Raw genomic sequence first — 21,286 nt, 5'->3', positions numbered from 1 at the left:
TCAAAGATGTCGGTGGAGGTTTACTGGATGTCGTCTGACAAAACGTCTCAAACCGGCGTGTTCGCTCCATATTCAGAAATCCTTAGCTTGAAGGTAATCTATTGCAGCTTCCCCCCCCCACCGCCCGACAACATTTCAACAGCAATTCAACACGGATCAAATAACGTTTAAAGAATGAAAATTAAAACTAATAAATGAATTCCAGTCCGTGCCCTCCCCGCCCCCTGCCAGACGTTCATTAGCACCTGCCAAACACCGAACTGCCGAAACGCCTCCTCGGACGTTTACCGCCATCCGGGGTCGTCCTGCGCCGCGATGGATTGTCTGTGACCTTTAACCCCCCCGAAGGTTTCACTCATGTGACAGAGTCGCTGGTACGTGCCACTTCTGCCACCGGCGTGAGCAGCCGGAGGCCCGGATGGGACGATCCGGCGTTCTTAATCACCGGCGTTCGCGTCTTATCAGAAACGGGCCTCGGACAAAAAGGCCACGTAATTAGCTCTCACGGCTCGGGGGCCGAGATGTTGACAAGCGGAGGAGCATTCAAGGAATGTTTTCCCATTGAGGGCCCGCTGGAAAAATGTTGAATCACGGGTTTGACCTGTCAGGAGGACGGTTGAGCCCACCTGACAACCACACCCGCGCTGATAGACGGATTGCGCCGAGCGGAGTGGGAGGGCCCGTTCGACGCATTCCACCCTTTCGGCTCCTCGCCCCGTCCCCGCCCACTCCGCCGCCGCCGGCAGGTATATAACCAAGGAAACCAAAGATGCTCACAACTGCAGATCTCCGTCACCCTACCCGGTCCGGATCCAGATCCAAATCCAGCCGACATCATGTCCCTGAGCGCCAGATCCTACGGCCAGAAGACCATGAGCGTGTACGGCGGAGCCGGCGGCCGAGGCACCCGCGTCTCCTCCGCCCAGATGGGCTTCGGCTCCCAGGGGGGCTTCAACCTGGCCGACGGCCTGGACCTCCACGTCGGCGCCAACGAGAAGGCCACCATGCAGAACCTGAACGACCGCCTGGCCTCCTACCTGGAGAAGGTGCGCACGCTGGAGAAGGAGAACGAGCGGCTGGACAAGCAGATCCGGGAGTGGTACCAGAGCAGGACCGTCGTCTGCCACGACCACAGCCACTACTTCGCCATCATCGAGGATCTGAAGAACAAGGTGAGGACGCGGACCCGACGCGAGAGCGGGAAGCGGCGTCGGCTCGGCGCCGCATCCTCGATCTCATCGGGGTGATAATCAAAAGTAAACATACCTGATTTAATCCTTGCGGCTCTTTTCTTTCGTTTCCCCCCGTCGACTCCGGATCGTTCATTCATTCGGATCATTCGTTCGTTTCAGATCCAAGTCGCCGCCAGGCTCAACGCCAAGACCATCCTGGACATCGATAACGCCAAACTGGCAGCTGACGATTTCAAGATGAAGTGAGTGTTTGTGTGTGTGTGTGTGTGTGTGACGGTCACCCTAGTGAAACTTCAACCATGTGCTAAACTCATGTCTAAGGGACAGCTAAGAATGTAAATGAAGTGCTAACAGCTAACACCTTCCTGACATATGTGTGTGTGTATTTGTGTGTGTGTGTATGTGTGTGTGTGTGTACTACAGGTATGAGAACGAGCTGGCCATGAGGATGACCGTGGAGGCCGACATTGCCGGTCTGAGGAAGGTGCTGGACGAGATGAATCTGGCCAGGATGGATCTGGAGAACCAGTACGAGGGCCTGAAGGACGAGCTGATCATGCTCAAGAGGAACCATGAGGAGGTGTGTGTGTGTGTGTCTGCCAACTTTACGGTTCAGTGACACACAGTTTGAAAGAAGGGGGCGACATGTCGAGCCGGTCCTAATGCACATACACACACACACTTAAGCACACACACAACCTCAGCTTCAACTCTATTATCACTCAGGAAGCGAATGTTTTGATTTGCATCTCTTTCTTCCTCCTGGTGCCATTTTCCCAACGCTGCCCTCTTCCCTCCAAACACTTCCTTGTATTCTTCTCTCCCTCCATTAGCTCATTGCCTCTGTTTGTTTTTGCTCTGTCTGTCTCTCTGCAACACACACACACATACACACACATGCACGTACACTTCAGATGAACGTTTATCCGTAACCATAATTGTTAGCTCAAAACATCCCGCCGACAAAGGAGCCCACAAGGATACGGTGCAAACACACTCCTGCGTTGTTCAGGCTCTGACACGTTGCCATGTTGACCTTTGACCCCTCCTCCCCCCACCCTGCAGGAGATGGCTCTGCTGAGGAGTCAGATGGGCGGGCAGGTCAACGTGGCGGTGGACGCCACGCCGTCCACCGACCTGAACCAGGTGATGAGCGAGATCAGGGACCACTACGAGTCCGTGATCTCCAAGAACCGCAAGGACCTGGAGTCGTGGTACCAGAGCAAGGTGAGAGCCTCATTCGGAGGTCGTGTGACCTTAAAAGGGGCGGGGCTTAACTTGAGATGGCGTCGTTGCAAATCATGTGTTGGGTTTTTTTGTTTATTTTCTAGATCGCGGCGGTGGAGCAGGACGTGCGCGTACAGACAGAGACACTGGTGACGTCCCGCTCGGAGATCAAGGAACTCAAGAGCACCCTCCAGAGGCTGCAGATTGAACTGCAATCCCACCTGAGCATGGTGCGCTAACACGCCGCAACCGCAGACACGCTTTTCCTTTTCGGTTTTATCCACCCAAATGCCGAAGTTCGCTTTTTCCCCCCCTCGCAGAAAGCGTCTCTGGAGGGCAGCCTGGCCGAGACGCTGGCGCGCTACGCCGCGCAGCTGTCCAGCCTACAGACCATGGTCTCCAGCTTGGAGGCCCAGCTCGCGCAGATCCAAGCTAACATCACCAACAACAAGCACGAGTACGACATGCTGCTGGACCTGAAGACCAGGCTGGAGCTGGAGATCGCCGAGTACCGACGCCTGCTGGACGGCGAGGACGACAGGTGAGTGCCGGCGGGAAAAGAGACGGCGAGCTAAAATTTAAAGATTTAATCCTGGATTAACATTTTTTTTTTCCCCCCTCATCCATCTCCAGTTCAAAACAAGGTAAGTCTATCACCTACCACATTAACGCTCGACCCGAGAGACGCGACGAGGGCTTTGCTTACCTTTCTCCCCCCGTCTTCTCCAGTGGTCACCAAGGTCATCACGGTGGTGGAGACCGTGGTGGACGGGAAGGTCGTGGAGAGCAGCAAGACCGTGGACGTGGACGTGGATCAGATCGAGTGACGCGCCGGGAAAAAGTTCAAGACGAAAATAAAATAAAAGATCTTGCAGTTGACGCCGGTTTTCTGTGTGGTGACTCCGGAAAAAAAAAAAAAACGCGGCGACTCTTATTTTGAAGGCAACCGGTTGAATCACTTCCTGTATCGGTCAGAACAGGACACCGGGTCATCCGTCCCCAAACTTGGCGCCGAGCCGCTTTTTTTAAGCGTTCCCAGCTGTCCAAAATATATACATACATAGGACGTTTGGAAGCCTTTGCTTCCCCGCCGACGAAGGCCAACCATATTTGGGCGAAAGCAGGGCGATGGAAAAACAGATCCGAATAACATGCAGCTCGTGGATGTTACAACCATGAAAGAGGTCATGATTCAGCGAGACAGTAAACTCCTCAGGATTATTATTTTTATTGGTGATAACCAATAAAGTATTATCTAATCTTAAATTAATCCGAAAGGTCGGGCTGTGTATTAATAGTCTTCTCTAGAATTTTCTTTTCAAGTGACTGCCGTGCCAATGGTCAGGAAATGTTCCCTAAGAGGAAACATAAATGAGACCTCATAACCTTTATCAATATTATCAACATTATTATCACTATTATTATTCTTCCCGACTGCATCTGCTAAGGACATGATTCATAAATGTGGCGTGTACGACATATTTGCGTGCCAGGTCTTGCCTACCATTTAATGTCCGATAACACTCCCCTCCCTCTGCCCCCTAGTGGAAACTTATCACCGTCCAATTAGCAGCTTTCATAGTGTAATAAATGTGTTATAGCTCCAAAGGTTCCCCTTTAGTACAATGGAAGAATGCTGAGAATGGAGACTGAAAAAATAAGGTTATGATTCATGACTCACGATGACTCACATCCCATTGAGCCACAAACTTATAACCTCTTCAAATCTGTTTGTTTTTGTTTTTTCTCCCCACAGCTTAGCGCCCGAGAACGACCGGCGACATCCCGGCGGAGGTGTGTGAGCAACCGAGAGGTACCAGTACAAAGTGTACTCCTCATGTCGTGCTACTTTTATGCTGGAAAAAAATAGCCACTAGCTACTTGCTACTTGCCACCGCTCTTAGTGGTGATCTGCACTTTGGGTTTCCTCACCAGGACGTGCTCGCCGAGCCCCCCGGTGGCCGATCGGGGGTATTGCACGCCGGCGTTGGCGCCCACGCCCTGCTGCGCCCAAACCACGCAGGAAGGGCCAGTAGATTTTGATATCGAGCTAAAACACGGCCTCGTTTCCGAATTCAAAACGACGTCCGAGAACGAGCGGGTTCTCGCGCTTTGTCGACGTGGTTCCGTCGCGGAAACGATACCGCCCGAGTAACGTGAGCGACTTTCGCTTTATGGAAGCAACTTCTGAGTCCTCTTCGCTCAGGATTATCCCGGTAATTCATTCAAGATTCTACTCAGAATACACCCCGTTCTCCCGAACTCCCGCCCCGCCCAAACATGGCTGCCGCCCCGTTAGGACACAAGGACTCCAGACAAGACATGATCATGTTAGTCGGCACGTGAAAGCCTTTTATTTCATCGACAATGACGGAATCACTGCAGTGAGATGTTGCGTCGGTAGCTTTCAAGCGTCAGCACCGCCTAGCGGGAGCGGCGGCGGCGGGCGTGAGCCGGATCACGCCGTGGTGGTGGAGGAGGACACCACCTTTCCGTCCACCACTTCCTCCGTCATCACGATCACCTTGGATGTTGTGGACTTTGTGGTTCCCACGCCGATGCTGCGGAGAAAACGCACGGGTGAGACGAGGAACGGATGGCGACGGCGAGGTCACCCCCCCCGGGTCCGGACCCTCACCTGCCCTCGCCGTCCAAGAGCCTCCTGTACTCGGCGATCTCCCTCTCCAGGCGGGTCTTGATGTCCAGCAGCATGCGGTACTCCTGGCTCTGGTTCTCGATGTCAGAACGTAGCTGCATCAGCTGTTCCTCCAAGCCCGTCACCTGGTTCTGGAGGCCTTGGAGGACCATGGAGTATCGGGCCTCCGTGTCGGCGAGCGTGCCTTCCAGGGCCGCTTTCTGCAAGGGGCGGGAAGTTTAGCGCAAATCACAGATCGCCGTCACGAAGGTGGAAGCGAGACGACGCCTCACCATGCTCAGCTGGGACTGCAACTCGATCTCCAGGCCCTGGAGAGTGCGACGGATCTCCGTGACCTCCGATTTGGACGTCTTGAGGGTTTCTGTGCTGGCGGCCACTTCTTTGTTCAGCGTCTCCGACTGCAAGGGGGGGCGGAGGGGGGGTCAGCGGTGTGAAGAAATTCAAGAATACGTCCGCGGAGAGAGGAGACGCCCCCGGACTCACCTTTGTCTGGAACCAGTTCTCCAGATCCCTCTGGTTCTTGGCCGCCACGGCCTCGTACTGCTCGCGGATCTCAGCCATGATGGTGTTCAGGTCGACCTGCGGTTTGGCGTCCACCTCCACGTTGATCTGTCCGGTCATCTGAGCCCGCATTGCTGCCATTTCCTGTCGAACAGGATGTGTTTTTTTTTTTTTTAGACAAAAGAAGATTCCAAACTGCGCCGGGTGGATCGGTGTTTCTAGGCTACCCACCTCCTCGTGGTTCTTCTTGAGGAAGATGAGCTCCTCCTTCAGGCCCTCGATCTGCATCTCCAGGTCGGAGCGGGCCAACGTCAGCTCGTCCAGCATTCTCTTCAGGCCGCTGATGTCCGACTCCACCGACTGACGCATGGCGAGCTCGTTCTCGTATCTGCAGCGGAGAGCCGAGAGGTCAGTTCCTCCTTCTCCTTCCCCTCGCGGTTTCCTATCTGCCCGGACTACTCACTTGGTTCTGAAGTCGTCGGCCGCGAGCTTGGCGTTGTCGATGGCCAGGTAGATCCCGCCATTGACGGCGGTGGCGTCCTGGATCTGTGCGAGACAAAAGGGGTGATGTTTTTTTGAGGGGGGGGGGAAGCGTGCAAGGATCCAAAATCGTAAGTCAAAGGTCACTTACCTTGCCCTGCAGGTCGGCGATGGTGGCCTGGAAGGCGGAGTAGTCGCGGGCGGAGGGGGAGGTCTTGCTCTCCAAGAAGTTGCGGATCTTGATCTCCAGCTCGGCGTTGGCCTTCTCCAGGCTGCGCACCTTCTCCAGGTAGGAGGCCAGGCGGTCGTTCAGGTTCTGCATGGTGGCCTTCTCGTTGGCGCCCACGTGGAGGTCCAGGCCGTCGGAAAGGTTGAAGCCCCCCCCGGACACGCTGAAGCCGTAGCCGCCGCCGCCGCCGCCGCCGCCGCCGGCCCTGAAGCTGGTGCTGGCCACGGACGCCCTGGCGCCGCTGCCGCCTGCGCCGCCGTACACACTTGAGGCATACGACCTCTGCGCCATGCCTCCGCCAAGGCCTCCGCCCAGGCCTCCGCCAAGGCCTATGCTCAGGCCTCCGGCGCGGCCACCGGCCAGGCTTCCTCCGCTGGCGTAGGAGTAACTGACTCGCGAGCTCCTCATGTTGTCGGCTTGTCTGGGGGGTTCTGCCGGTCCTGTCTTGGAGAGAAGATGACGGACTGAGATGCCCGGCCTCTGCCTTCCCTGCCCTTTTTATCCCCCCGTCCGGCTCCCCGCCTGCAAAGGGGCGGGAGGAGGAGGAGGAGGAGCTCCACCTAGAGCTGGTTTCTCCAGGCCGCACCCATCGCGCCGCCGCTCCTCCAGGTCCACCGTGCACCAGGACACGCCGGTGCAGGAGGGAGGGGGGGGGCGAGGGGTGAAATCCGATCCTGTTCAAACAGCAAAAAGCTCCGGGCTACGACGGGCGCTCCGTTCCTCTCCGCTCCGCCGGCGCTCAACCAGAGCTTCTTCTTCTCATTTTTTCTTTCTCAGTTCCACACAGGACATCCAGTCATAAAAAACCACGCCTGTCATTGTTTGCCTCCGGCCAGTTATTCAGGGTCAGGTTCTGACTTTTTTTTTTTTTTTTTTTCTTTTGGATTCTCGCCAGAGTGTGAGCTCAATCTGCCTGTCCCTCAAACATGTTATGAAACCATGGAAACGGGTTCGGTGTAAATACAGTAAACCAGGTTGTCGCCTTTTCACACGACTCAAGGGGCCCCTTTTTTTTTTTTTTTCCCTCCCTCTCTCCGTTCTCCTTCGTCCGCCCTCCCCTGCAGAACCGGCGGTTCTTCTCCTCTTCGTTTTCCCCGTCGTGCAGCTCAAGAGCAGGTTAGATATTCAAGTCTGAGCGCAACCCCTGCAGAAAAGACACCCTTCCAAACACACACACACCGGAGCACACAATGTGCCCGGACGTTTTTTTTTTTTATTTATTTTTTTTTCCAAAGCCTTTTTCCTCTGCCCCTCCGACACAAAGCTCCTCTTTGTCTTTCTCTCGTTCTGTCTTCGGTCTTTTTACTGCAAAGCCTCTGATCGGGCCGCTGGAAAAACTTTTTTTTTTCATTTATTCACCAACTTCTTGGCTCCGTAAAAATCCCAATGCGTTCAGAGGTACGATTTGTGTTAAATGTAACAAAGAGGCTTTGTGCCCCCCCACACACGTGCACACACACACACACACACACACCCACTCCACCCAACCCCACAGACACACACACTTGTGATTAAGGCGGTGAATTGCTTTAAACGCACTTGAGCATTTTCACACTGCGCTCCCATGTTCGTGGCGAAGGAGGAGTTTGGGTTGTGTGTGTGTGTGTGTGTTGGGGGGGGGAGGATCGAACCATCAGGGAGAGGTTGGTGTTTGATTGCACCTTTCTGGGGGTGTGTGAGTGTGTGTGCGGTGAAAGGTGGGGGGTTGTCAAACATTCAGGCGGTGCTTGTGTAACCTGTGTTACGTAACAAGCGTGGAGTGTCAGAGCCCCTAACCTTGATAACCTCCAACTAAGGAGGGCATGTTTGCTGGCTCACTGTGTGTGTGTGTGTGTGTGCGCATGTGTGCGTGCATGTGTGTGTGTGTGTAACCAGGAGGTAACTGTCACACAGCCATGAAACTTTCTGGTTTTAATCACTGCATTGTACTTCCTGGCTGCCAGCTAGTTATCTCTGTGTGTGTGTGTGTGTTTGTGTGTGTGTGTGTGTGTGTGTGTGTGTGTGTCCTGTGCATGGTGGGTGTGGCAGAAGGGAGAAGGGGTTAAACGTTCTAACTGAGTTAGTCTAATGAATAGTTTTGCCACAAAACTACTGTTGGAATGTTGATGGTGGGGGATTTGTTTCCATGCCAACGGAGACAAGTCAGCTCTGCCAGGCTTCACTGCAAAATACCTTTTTTTTTACCTCTGGGCAAAACTTTAATTTGCAAACACAGATAAGTTGCCCCGGTGCTGCAGCTTCGTTGCCTCATAAGGAGCAGCGTGTTACGATGAACAAAAATATCAAAATAAATAACTTGTATGTGTCGCGGCTGCGGTGACGCAATAAAAGAAGACCAAGAATGCTGAGATTCTCTTTCTGATCAAATAGGCTTCAGTTTTCAGTCTAATTTCACCTGCAGGTAGAAAAACTATCATAAATCAACACAATGAGATGATTTATGATCACAAATCCAAATTTGATTTTATTTGAATTCTGAAAAATTCAAGATGACCTGGATGACTGACAACCTCCACAGATTTGATTTTATTTGGTTCTTCAAACTGTCTCCATATCTCCACACACTCCAGGAGCGTGCACGTTCACCCGGCCCAAAGCCCTGAATCTCGAGCGAGTAGCCCGGCGTCCAGGAGCCGGGGCGCCACACCCTCCGCGCTGCGTTCAGGGTGCGGTTTTTTACACGGCCCTGCTGAGGAATGACAGGCGTCCAGGGGGGAAGATCAATGATCACTGCAGAGACAAGCGCAGGATTTTGGCCTTCTGGCTGAATCTTTGGTGTTTTCTGCAGTTTGGCGGTGTGTGTGTGTGTGTGTGTGTGTGTGTGGGGGTGGGAAGGTTTGTATATGGCGTCCCTCCCACGCCCTCCTGCAGGAACCGGCTTCGGTTCCTGTTCGACTACCTGTAACCCCCCCGACCACCACCAAACCCCTCCTTCCGCCCCCCCAGTCACTCCACCATGTCCGTCCTTGAGTCCTTGGATTATTTGTACCGCGACACATATCCAGATCCCGCTCCTTGCACTATTGGAAGGTTTTCTCACGCAATTTGTCACCTTGACCTTTGACCCCCACATTGCCTTTCTCCGTCTTGCTTGTTTGTAGCGTCACCTGGTCTGGAATTAATTCCCGGATTTTCCATTTTCAGCGCCGCAACCCCAGAGGAGGCTCCGAATTGTCACAATCTGATACATGCTTTAACTTTTTATTTTCGTGTCTATGCTTTCTGCGTACAGGGTTGCTGAGACCTGGCTGTGGGAAGGTTACGGCTTAAAAAAATAAAATAAAATAAAAAATGGCCCACGCTGGTTTTGGAAAACCAAAAGGAAATCTCTTTAAAAAAGGACAGAAAAAAAGATTGTGATGAAAGAATATCGCTCCATACACACACACACACACACACATATGTACATTCCCATGTTCTCACTTTTCACCAATTTAATTCACAATTCAAAAGGATAATTTTACTTTCTGTGCTCAGTATTAGACCCCAGGGTGCAGCTTGCCTGTGTGTGTGTGTGTGTGTGTGTGTGTGTGTGTGTGCGTGCAGTCATGCACGCATGTCACAGTTGTGTGTTGCACTAATCCGAGGGTCAAGTGGATATGCTTTAGGCAGGTGACGAATAGAAGAAAGAAAAGGTTCTCAAACTGCACACACAGACACACACGTCCCCCGTTCACATAAACAGTGAGTTTCACTGTGAATAACGGGGATGGTATGTGTTTTGTCAAGGCGAGGTGCGGCTCAGCTCTCTGTGACTGCGTGTGTATGTATATGTGTGTGTGTGTGTTCTTCAGTCAGCCTTGTTCAGGGGCAAGCCTGTGGATGAAAATCTGCGTTTTGCAAAGTGCAGAAAGGAAAATTAGCCCTACGCTTAAAAGTGCAGGTGTTTAGCCGAGGGCTGCCTGAATACGTCTTCTGTGACAGTTCATCGTGCACACACACACACACACACACACACACACACACACGGAACAGAGAATAACTTCTCTGAAAGTAAAAAGCCCTTTTATGGCGATGTATGAAGCACCCTCAAGAATCTCCGAGGCCTGCAGGGGGGAACGGAGGAACGCTGTTTTTCGTGCACATGAGAAACGACGGTGGCTCTGGCGGGGCGTGTTTGTCTCGGGTAGGGGAGAAAAATGGAGAGTGTGAAGTTTGATCGCCCCCCCCCCCCCACACACACACACACACACACACATAAAAATGTATTCGTTTTTGTTCCATTTATGCATTTTGATCAGATTATTGCAACGTCTGCTGAAGATAAAGGTTAAATAGTGCCTCTCCTGAGAAGGTCATGCACTGTGTGTGTGTGTGTGTGTGTGTGTGTGTGTGTGTGTGTGTGTGTGTGTGTGTGTGTGTGTGTGTGTGTGTGTGTGTGTGTGTGTGTGTGTGTGTGTGTGTGTGTGTGTGACACAACACTCCTGCTCTTATGCATTTTTTTTTAATACAGGTTCAGGCAGGTTTTGCATGAGTCATGTTCTGCCCCGAGGTTGTTGGCTTACATCCTCCTCCTCCTCCTCAAAGATATTCATGCACATCCTCCAATGAGCTAAGACATCTGGAAATGTACTGAGGGCTTCTGAGAGCCATGCCCCCTCCTCCCCCCCCCACACACACACCCACACATACACACACATGCGAAGATACACACACATGTTGGGTTTGATAAACCCAATCAAAAGTGATCGCAAAACATCTCAGGTGCGCCGCAAATCCCGGAGAGCTCTCGACTTCCGGCCGTGGAGGCACTGCAAGCCGGAATTTGCAAACACACAAATTCCGTTAACTTTATCCGACGGTATGTGTGTGTGTGTGTGTGTGTGTGTGTGTGTGTGTGTGTGTGTTTGTGCATATATATATTTATGTATTTTGCCCATGTAAAATTGGTTTTGCTGGAGTTTGAACCCTGTGTGTGTGTGTGTGTGTGTGTGTGTGTGTGTGTGTGTGTGTGTGTGTGTGTGTGTGTGCGTGTGTGTGTGCGTGTGTGTGTCCGTGCATGTGTGCGCATGCCCCTAGATATATATGTGTTTTTGTGTTCCTGCAAACCTGAACTTGCTGAATTTTCCATCATGTGTGTGTGTGTGTGTGTGTGCAAGGGTGTGTGTTTGTGTGTGTGCACGCATGCATGTATATATGTAAGTATTTTGTCCATGTAAAATTGGTCTTGCTGGAGTTTGTTCCTCTGTGTGTGTGGGTGTGGCTGTGGGTGTGGCTGTGGGTGTGTGCGCGCACATGCATGCATATATGTGTATTCTATGTCCGTGAAAGTTGATTTTGCTGGATTTTGCACGTGTGTATGTGTGCATCGGCCTTTTTATGGGTGTGTGTGTGTGTGTGTGTGTGTGTGTGTGTGCATATATAGATATGCATGTTTTTCTCTGCAAAATTGCTCTTGCAGGATATTGCCCGCTCTCAAGCTTCTGCATATGTGTGTGCATGCATATATACTGCTCAAAAAAACTAAAGGGAACACTTAAACAACACAATGTAACTCCAAGTCAGTCACACTCGTGTGAAATCAAACTTAGGAAGCAACACTGATTCATTTTGACTTGTTTTAAGGACATTACATTAATGTCAGCCTGTTGTGCTTTTACACTTTCATTTTGAGTGTGACTCCAAATCCAGACCTCCATAGGTTCATACATTTGATTTCCATTGATCATTTTTGTGTGATTTTGTTCTCAGCACATCCAACTATGTACATAACAAAGTATTTAAAAAGAATATTTCAATCATTAAGATGTAGGATGTGTTATTTTAGTGTTCTGTTTATTTTTGGGGCAGTGTATATGTACTCTATATCTGTGCAAAGTTGATATTACTGGATTTTGTTCGCGGGCTAGTGCGTGCTTTTGTATGGGTGCGTGCATGCATACGTATATATATGTTTTTCTCCGTGCAAAATTGGTCTTGCAGGAATTTGCAAGACGCAATCTTGCGTGCGTGTGAGGATGTGCATGTATGTATATCATCTAAAAATTACATATGTAAGTGTATATATTTAAATATATATATATATATAAAACATATATATATGGATGGATGGATGTATGGATGGATGTATATATATTTTGTCTGTGCAATGATTTATCTAGCTTGAATTTCTTGTGTGGGTGTGTGTATATTTAATATATATAGCATAAATATATCCCAATATGTATTAAATGCATACACATCCATACACATACACGGCAGCCGCGATATATATATATATATATATATGTGTGTGTGTGTGTGTGGGCAAAATCTGTGTTCTGGAATTTTCTCTGCATGTGTGTATCTGTTGTAATCATTCAAAACTGGGTCTTGCGGATCTTTTTTGGCTCATGTGTGCGTACGTATTTGCGCGCGTGCATGCATGGGTGTTGCACGTCCACCCTTGAGCGCGTCCACGTTAAAATAAACAACAATAACTTTTTAATCGGCTCATTAATCGTCCAATGAAGCGCTGACTAACCGCCGATGAATTACCAAAATTATAGTTATTAATTTCAAGTTCAAACACTGCAGCAATTTGTTAATCGGGCGGATCCGGCGGGTGGGGAGGGATTCCACGGGCGGTTTGTTCATGAGGGCGATCTTGGCGAGCGCGCAAAAGGGTGGGATTTTCGCGGCGATCAAGTTCAACCGCTGTTACAATCGTCACTGCCTTCGTCCAATCAGCGTGCAGCGCCGCCCCAAAGGGAACCGCCCCTTTTTGGGCGATTTTCAGTCAGGTTGAAATCAACCGTGTTCTCTCATAGGCTCTCATGTAAAATCCTCTTTTCTTAAAACAAACAGGTGCACGCCCTGTGAGGCTGCACATGCAGTAGAACCTCAGCTTACGAATGTAGTTGGTCTTTTGACTCATGAACCGAAATGTTGGCGAACGTTGAAATCAACGTCAATCCCATCGATCCGTTTCCCAGCACCAAAAAACATACTGCACTCTTTTGAAACTTTTAACTGGATTATTGGTGGCAAACATACAGAAAGGAATAAAAGACACCCTTCATTACAACTCTTGTATTCAACATTTCCTTAATGCAAAAGATAAGCCTTCTCGCATATGAGCTGCTGGCTAACGCTACCTCCAGCTAGCTGTCTTTCATTCTAAACTAACCATTCCTTTTTTCTATTTCTTCTCAGACTTGAGATCTTTGCTTTGCTAACGTAGTCCAGTGTTTAGCCACATCGCTGTCTTGAGTGCATTTTTGTTGCGTTCACCCTGTCGTAGTGCTTGGGGAGACACAAACATCACTCTCATGTTTGGCTACTATTTCAATCTACAGATCCACTTTAAAACATCTAAACACCGCTATTATTTGCGCTTTTAAGCCATCATTAGGCCCTACTTACTGGGAAAAAAGCACAAAAAAGCGTTAATAAATCATGTAAACCAGCAGTCCCCAACCCCCAGGTACCGGGCCACTCAGAATGAATAAATAACTTGTTTGCGTTTTATTTATTATCCAAGTCTGAACAACATTTAATTTTGAAAAATTACTTAATTTCTCTATGTTCCATATGTCTATGACTCACTCTTGATGCACGTCAAGATGCTTGTCTCGGTCACGTGATACATTCACGGTAATATTAAACCCACCAGCTAGCAAAATGAATGAAAAACAGACGTCTTTGGAAAGTTTCTTTCAGTGAGGAGAGAGAAGAAGAGCCTATGACCGCTAAGAAAAGGAAAAAGCTGCATTTAACGACCAGTTCCAGGAGACCTACTTAAAATACGGACTTGTCGCTACATGTGATTCCGGCGCACCAAGCCGGCTCTGCAGAATATGCAGCGACCGGCTCTCCAATGAGGCAATGAAGGCTTCAAAACTGCTTCGCCCCTTGGGGACCAAACAGCCTGCTTTAAAAAACAAGCCTTTGGAGTATTTTGACAGAAAAAAGTGGGAAAATTCTATTTTATTAATATTAATATATATTTATCTGCCAGACCTTAAAGACCCGTCCATGGTGCAAAAACGTTGGGGACCGCTGATGTAAACAACTCAAAGTCAATCCACAATGGTCGATGCGGATCATTTCACTCATTATTTAAGATTTAAGTAAAATTATCAAGTCACACCAGCTGTCCAACTAGTTTTTAGAGTCTTACTAAGCTGAGACTAGGCTGAGATCTAAAACTGTGGGTCTCATATCTGAAGACTTTGCAAAGATTTTGAAAAGACTCATGGAAAAGTACAACTCAATTCTCAGAAGCTTTTTTTTTGCGCACCATGTAATGTTTGCAAAGGGGATTAGCAGAGCCTCCGCTGTTTCAGTCCAAGAATCAGAATCAGAGAAATTTTATTTGTTCAATTGGAGAGCACAAGAAGTAGCATAGCAGCTAAGAGCAGATAAACACTAAGAAATATATCAAATTGCTGAAATGTATGAAAAAAAAGTAAAGCAATTCCAACATCAATAAGGCATTTTAAAAAATATTTTTACTGCTTTTATCGCTTTTCCTTCTCCACTCGGTGGAGATACGTTGGAGAGCTAACATGGTCCGAGCCTGGCTCCAGCCACCGCTCCTCTTTCTGGATCCTCCATACCAATCGGGATATTTTTCAACATTCCCATTTTAGCAATACTGCTCTGGCGACTGTTTTTCTACTAGGTTTCCTTTTGCCATTTTTGTCTGAGCTCATCTATTGGCTGCTCATTCAGTCTTTACGGTGACGTAACGCTTAGACTTACGATAACGTCAAACATTTTTGATATTGTAAACCCTGAGATGTGGAAAAACTGAGCTACGACTGCGCTAGGACTCAAAACCACCAGCTCACTGTTAATGACTGAAATGGCGCTGCGACTCCGCAAAGTCTCCGCTACGACTGTTTCGATTTCCTTACAATTTCCTTATGACTGCCCATTTTAAGTGTGCGAGGAAAATCATAAGTACCTTCTTCTGAGCTGAAGCAGCTAGTGGGAAGGTTTTATGCTTATCTCACCACCTGTTGGTTGCAAGTTGTATTGCTATGTAATTTAGACAAGATGATAGTAATTTGTGTCTTGTCAGCTGGTAATTTAGCTATTTAACGTCACCTGAGTCATCATTGCAAAAGATTCAAGCAGGTTGGAATGGGTGGACAAAAGTGTCGGGGGTACCAGGAGATAGAAAACTATTAGGAAGAACGAAAGGAAAGGTGGACAAGATAGTGGTGAGACCAGCGATGCTGTATGGACTAGAAACAGTGACAACAACGAAAAGACAGGAGGGAGAACTGGAGATCGCAGAGATGAAGATGCTAAGGATGGCTAGGATCAGGAATGAGTCCATCAGGGGGACGGCACATGTCAGATGTTTTGGAGAGAAGTTCAGACAAGCCAGACTGAGATGGTTGGGGTACAAGGGTACGAGGAGGGATAGTGAATCTATTGGTAGACGGATGCTGGATTTGGAGCTGGAGGTCTAGAGGAAGACCAAAGAGAAGATTTCTTTTATATATATCTCCACTCTGCTCGACTCCCTTCCGGAAACGCCCTGCCCTTCACCCACTTCTGCTTCCGTGAATTTCAGTCTGACAGTAACGCTCGTCTCCAGGACTCCGGGTGGACAAGAGCGACATCTAGTGTCGACTCGCGGTACTGCAGCCTGGACGCTTCGCAGGAGACCTGGATTTTTATTAATGCAATAACTGGTATTTTTTGTGCCTGGAAGGGTTTTAAAAAGTTGGACCGATCGAAAAGGCTGTTCTCGCTGTCACATGTTGACACCATCGCCACGGGCGGGATTGTTCTTGGCACTCAATTTTGGACACGTTTGGTTTGGTTTGGATGTCTTGTACTTGTGTAAAAAGAAAAAAAAGGAACTAACCAGAAGTGAGTTTGTGTACAAACATAAAAACAGCAAACACTTGTAATATTTCAGAACTTTTATTCGATTTTTTTTTATCCCCCTCCATGTTATATGTTCCTGTTAGAACTAGCGACTGTTACGTTACATGATAAAGCTTTAAATGTGATCCGTTAAATGCGTCAATACGACAGAAGCGTTTGACGAGATTTTGCTTGAGCATCACTGAATCTCCTCCACTTGGGTGTCGACGACGGACGAAACCACCTTCCCGTCGATGATCTCCTCCACGATGGTCTTCGTCCGCCGCTCCACGACAGGCTTTGTCTCTGCAGAAGAACCACATGGAGAGTCAAAACGGGCGGAAGGAAGTTTTTGAAAAGGGGAAGCGGAGAAAAGAGGCGGCGCTTTCTTACCTTCCACCACTTTGCTGATGACCACGGCCCTGCAGGGTTTGGAGGGGGGAGAAGACACACAATGGTGACACACAACAAACCAGGAAATGAGCCTCAGCTTTAAAAGACACCCCCTCACTTCTTCACATCGCCGTCCAGGAGCCGGCGGTACTCGGCGATCTCCATCTCCAGGCGCATCTTGAGGTCGAGTAGCATTTGGTACTCGGTCTGCTGCTGCTCGATGGAGACCCTCAACTGCTGCAGCTCCAACTCCAGCTTGTTGATGGTGGCCTGCAGCAGGCTCAGCTGGGTGCCGTACCTGCTCTTGGTCTCCTCCAGGTTCTGGATCAGGCACTGGATCTGCATGGGGGCGGCAGGAAAATGCCCGGTCAGAGGAACGAACCCCCTCTTTCCCCCCTCGAGGAGGAGTCTCTCAGAAAATCCAAATGATAAAACAGATATTTTTCAGATTCCTCTTATGTTTCCTGACGTCTGTTTTACAATTTCGTGAAACAAAGACGAACTATTCACCGGTTCCATCTTTGAACACAGTTTACTTTGGTGATACTAAGCAGAATACCGAAATTTTCTTGACTTAAAAAAATATGTATATTATTTGATTTTTTTTCTACTTTTAAAATCACTTTGTCAATTATTGAAATATCTTTAAATCATTAAAAAAAAAAAAAATCCCGATTCGTTTGGCCACTAGAGGGCGCGCCCGGCCTGCCTGAAATCAGAAACTGCTTGGAATTGAGCCTCAGGACGTCTGCAGGGTTCAAATGACATTTGTAATCTATAAAAAACCTCTGTTTTGTCTTTCTGTCTATCTATCCATCCATCTGTCCTTCCTTCCTTCCTCTCTCACCTCTGCAATGACACTCTGGCGGGTTATTTCCAAACTCTGGTAGGTCCTCTTCAGCTCGGCAGCCTGAGTTGAGAACGTCTTAACCTCTGTTGAAAAACTGGTGATCTCTGTTTGGAGGGAGTCAACCTGTTTCACACATAAACACAAACACACACACACACACACATATACACAGGTTAAATTTCCTTCAGGGTCCATTCGGATCCTTTTTAAAAACTGCCCAAATGTTTGTTTCCTACCTTGTTTTGATACCATTTCTCCAGTTCCAGCTTGTTCTTCTGCACCAGGGCTTCGTACTCCTGCCTGACCTCCGTCAGAACTCTGGCCAGGTCCACCGGCGCCGCCACTTCCACATCCACGTTCACGGTGCTGGCCTTTATCTGCTCCCTCAGGTCCTGCATCTCCTGCGAAACACCAACAGGAGCGATCGAAACTCGGTCCCCCCCCCCCGTCCTACACAGGGTGACGTCGCAGCACGAGGAAACCCGTGTCCTGACCTCTTTGTGGGCCAGCTTGAGCTGCGCCAGCTGGTCCTTCAGACTCCCCACCGTGATCTCCACGTCGCTGATGGCCATGGTGAGGTTGTCCCGGACCCCGCGCAGGCGGTGCACGTCGGCCTCCGCGACGCTGCGCATGTTGGCCTCCATCTCGTACCTGCGGCCGAAGGTGATCGCGGCGTTCAGGTGCGGCTAAACGCGCAACAACAAGCGCTAATTCTGTTCTCCTCTTTCGTTTGCTGCGTGGTTCTCATTGATCTGCTACATTTATGCTCATATTTTCTGGAAAGCGATTCAAAAAAACTCCGAACCCACTTCATTTTGAAGTCCTCCGTGGCCAGCTGGGCGTTGTCAATCTGCAGGATGATGCGCTGGTTCTCCAAATGTCTCCTCCCAATCTAAATGTGGGCACGAGGAGCACCTTAATTTTTTTAATATCTAACTGGAGGCATTCTAAAAAAGTGTGTAAATATGTGTCTGTACTTGAGCTCGCAGGTCGTTGATGATGGCGAAGAAGGAGCTGAAGTCCCTGGAGGCCAGCAGGGACGCCCTCTTCTCGTAGTACTCCCTGATCTGCACCTCCAGCTGCCTGTTGGACGACTCCAGGGAGCGAACCTGCAAAACCAAATCACTGCTAGCGCTGGTACATTTCCAGGAAACGGCGAGTAATTCAACCGGGACCGAGAAGGTTACAACTACTTCCGAACAGGTGCGGAGAGTAAATGATGCACGCTTGAAGTACTTGGGCGTACCGGTATTGTAATGAAATGCAAAAAAGTTGCCAAAACTCATTAGTCATGGAACAATGATAGTCTGGGAAAAAACAATTGTGTGGGTGTGTGTGTGTGTTCCTGCATGGCTGACTGACTGCGTCTGTCTGGTCCGATTACCATGACGATGCATCCTGCGGTTACTACAGGATGTTTTAAGAGGTATGATAGTCAGACGTTCGTAAAGTTGCGGCAACCTGTTATCAGAGTGAATCTGATGAGTCTGACAGGACGAGAGTCTTTCGCTCAATAACCAGACTTTAAGAGTTATTTATATCAGAAATTATACATTGAAAGATTAGGATTATTTTATTAGATTTTTGTGCAACCTGTAATTCATGGATCACCTGATAATAGGAATGAGCTTAAGATAAGATGTGCTTGAATGATCCCATGTTTGGGAAATTATTTAGCAGCAGCAGCAGCAAGACAGTGACATGCTGAAAATAAATAGCAAAAAATAACTTAATATAACATAATATAATATAATATAATTGGTAAAAAATAAGATGGAATAAACTGTGAAGCGCAAAACATACATTTATAAAAAATTATATTCATGTGACGTTTTGACACCGTTCCAACCCGTAAGATCTGATTATTTTTTATGTGTTTAAACCGTGCATATCTTCCTTCCTGCTCCCAGAGTCGACATCCTGCGCTAAGCGGCGGTAGAAGGTCGAGCGCCTTCAGCCGTTGGCCGACTTACCCTGTCCAAGTAGGTGCCCAGGCGGTCGTTGAGGTTCTGCATGGTCACCTTCTCATTGGACACCAACGGTATGTCGGCGTAAGCGCTGGCGAAGACCGGCGAGTTGATGCTGGTGACCTGGGAGATGCGCGTCCCGAAGCCTCCGGCGCCACCGTAGACGCTGGGCGTTTGGCTCAGCAGGGGCCCCGAGGAGCTGCGGGAAATCCGCATCCCGATGCCGGAGCTGGAGAGGCTTTGGCGGGAGAGAGAGACAGACATGGTGGAGCCGGAGCTGAAGCTGGTCCTGGAGGAGGAGGAGGAGGAGGCTGGGCTGCAGGTGTGGAGCAGGGATGGAGAGTCTCCGTGGAGTGACTGCCTCAGACTGGAGGAGATTTTATAGGAGTCGGAGGAGGAATCGGGTCCAAAACCTCAGCAATGTTTGGTATTCAGATAATCATTTTGTCTGTCTCTTGGGTGTGGACGCAAACATCCCGGTGCGCGGCGTCTGACAGCCTGAAGATCCGGTCGGACGGCTCCCCGATAACGAACTGACGCCGGCCGACCAAGCTAATCATTTTTAATTGTTTGGTGTCACTTGCGCTCAGTGTTGATGTGGGCGCCCGGGCGGCCCGGCTGGTTGAGCAGGAACGCCTGAGAGGAAGCGTCGCGGCGGCGGGACGCGGATCCGCTCGCAAAGTGCTGCGCCAGGACCACAGGGAGCCGCCGGGTCGGAGGTCAACACCTTTACGGGACACGTCCGGACCGCATGGCTGGAACACACATCTATATTTACATAGGTAAATGTAAGAGAATGATAGAACAAACACACACACACACACACACACGCGTCAGGCCAAAGTCACTATCACAGACTCCTTAACATAAATCTCTGCCGGGTAAATATTGAACACACACACGCACACACACACACACACAAAAATTTGGTCCAAGTCATTGTAACACACATCCAGACCACATCACATTATCACATATCTGGTGCAGATCACTATAGCACACACACACACAACAGGCTCAAGTCACAATAAACATCTTTCCCAGGTAAATATAGAACACACACACAGACACACACCAGGCCTGAGTCACTTTAAAACAGGGCAAAGCGGCAATAACACACATCTGGCCCAAGTAAATATAGAACACACACACACACACACACACGTACACGTACACATACACATACACGCGCACACACACATACAAATACAACAAGCCCAAGTCACGATAACAAACATGTGTCTCAGGTAAATATAGAACACACACACACAAACACATATCAGGTTGAGGTCACTGTAACACACCTCTGGACCACATCACATTATTACACATCTGGTGCAGATCACTATAGCACACACACACACACACACACACACACACACACACACACACACACACACACGCATCCGGCTCACATCACTATAACGCACATACATCTGGTCCAAGTTACTGTTATACACATCTGGCCCTGGACACTATAAAACACACACACACACACACTCACACACATCTGGCTCTGGACACTATAAAACACACACACACATCTGGCCCTGGACACTATAAAACACACACACACACACACACATCTGGCCCTGTTCACTACAAAACACACACACATCTGGCCCTCGACATTATAAAACACACACACACACACACACATCTGGCCCGGGACATTATAAAACACACACACACACACACATCTGGTCCAAGTCGCTGTAACACACATCTGGCCCTGGACACTATAAAACAAACACACGGCTGTAACACACATCTGGCCCTGGTCACTATAAAACACACACACACATCTGGCTCTGGACACTATAAAACACGCACACACACACATCTGACCCTGTTCACTAAAAAACACACACACATCTGGCCCTCGACATTATAAAACACACACACACACACATCTGGCCCTGGACATTATAAAACACACACACACACACACACATCTGGCCCTGGTCACTATAAAACACACAC

General features: G+C 49.1%; 2 protein-coding genes across 3 annotated transcripts; one reads left to right on the top strand and one right to left on the bottom strand.

The window, feature by feature from the left end:
- The first annotated feature begins 765 nt into the window (after nt 1-765).
- Nucleotides 766-3,375, top strand: krt98 (keratin 98). Of its 2 annotated transcripts, XM_086142465.1 has the most exons (8): nt 767-1,172; nt 1,353-1,435; nt 1,617-1,773; nt 2,259-2,420; nt 2,525-2,650; nt 2,741-2,961; nt 3,054-3,064; nt 3,150-3,299. In XM_086142465.1, exons 1-8 carry the CDS (start codon nt 837-839, stop codon nt 3,245-3,247), a joined length of 1,194 nt encoding a protein of 397 aa, XP_085998591.1. In that variant the 5' UTR covers nt 767-836; the 3' UTR covers nt 3,248-3,299. The 2 variants fall into 2 exon arrangements, with proteins under 2 accessions (XP_085998590.1, XP_085998591.1); XM_086142464.1 differs by having other exon boundaries at nt 766-1,172; nt 3,054-3,375.
- A 1,371-nt stretch (nt 3,376-4,746) lies between these two features.
- On the bottom strand, nt 4,747-19,667 carry LOC147213909 (uncharacterized). The gene is made up of 16 exons (XM_086142198.1): nt 19,310-19,667; nt 18,314-18,445; nt 18,146-18,228; nt 17,831-17,987; nt 17,573-17,737; nt 17,334-17,459; nt 16,605-16,825; nt 16,487-16,515; nt 16,296-16,399; nt 6,209-6,775; nt 6,041-6,123; nt 5,809-5,965; nt 5,560-5,721; nt 5,349-5,474; nt 5,059-5,276; nt 4,747-4,981 (listed from the first exon to the last, which is right to left on the bottom strand). The coding sequence occupies exons 1-16, from the start codon at nt 19,565-19,567 to the stop codon at nt 4,879-4,881; spliced, it is 2,691 nt and encodes an 896-aa protein (XP_085998324.1). The 5' UTR covers nt 19,568-19,667; the 3' UTR covers nt 4,747-4,878.
- Nucleotides 19,668-21,286: the final 1,619 nt, after the last annotated feature.

Source organism: Fistularia commersonii, chromosome 35, assembly GCF_037954325.1.
Source record: "Fistularia commersonii isolate RoL2024-O1a breed Wild chromosome 35, RoL_Fcom_v1.0, whole genome shotgun sequence".
Lineage (NCBI taxonomy): Eukaryota > Metazoa > Chordata > Actinopteri > Syngnathiformes > Fistulariidae > Fistularia > Fistularia commersonii.
The sequence above is the reverse complement of the archived record's forward strand: the minus strand, read 5'-3'. Positions and strand labels throughout refer to the sequence as shown.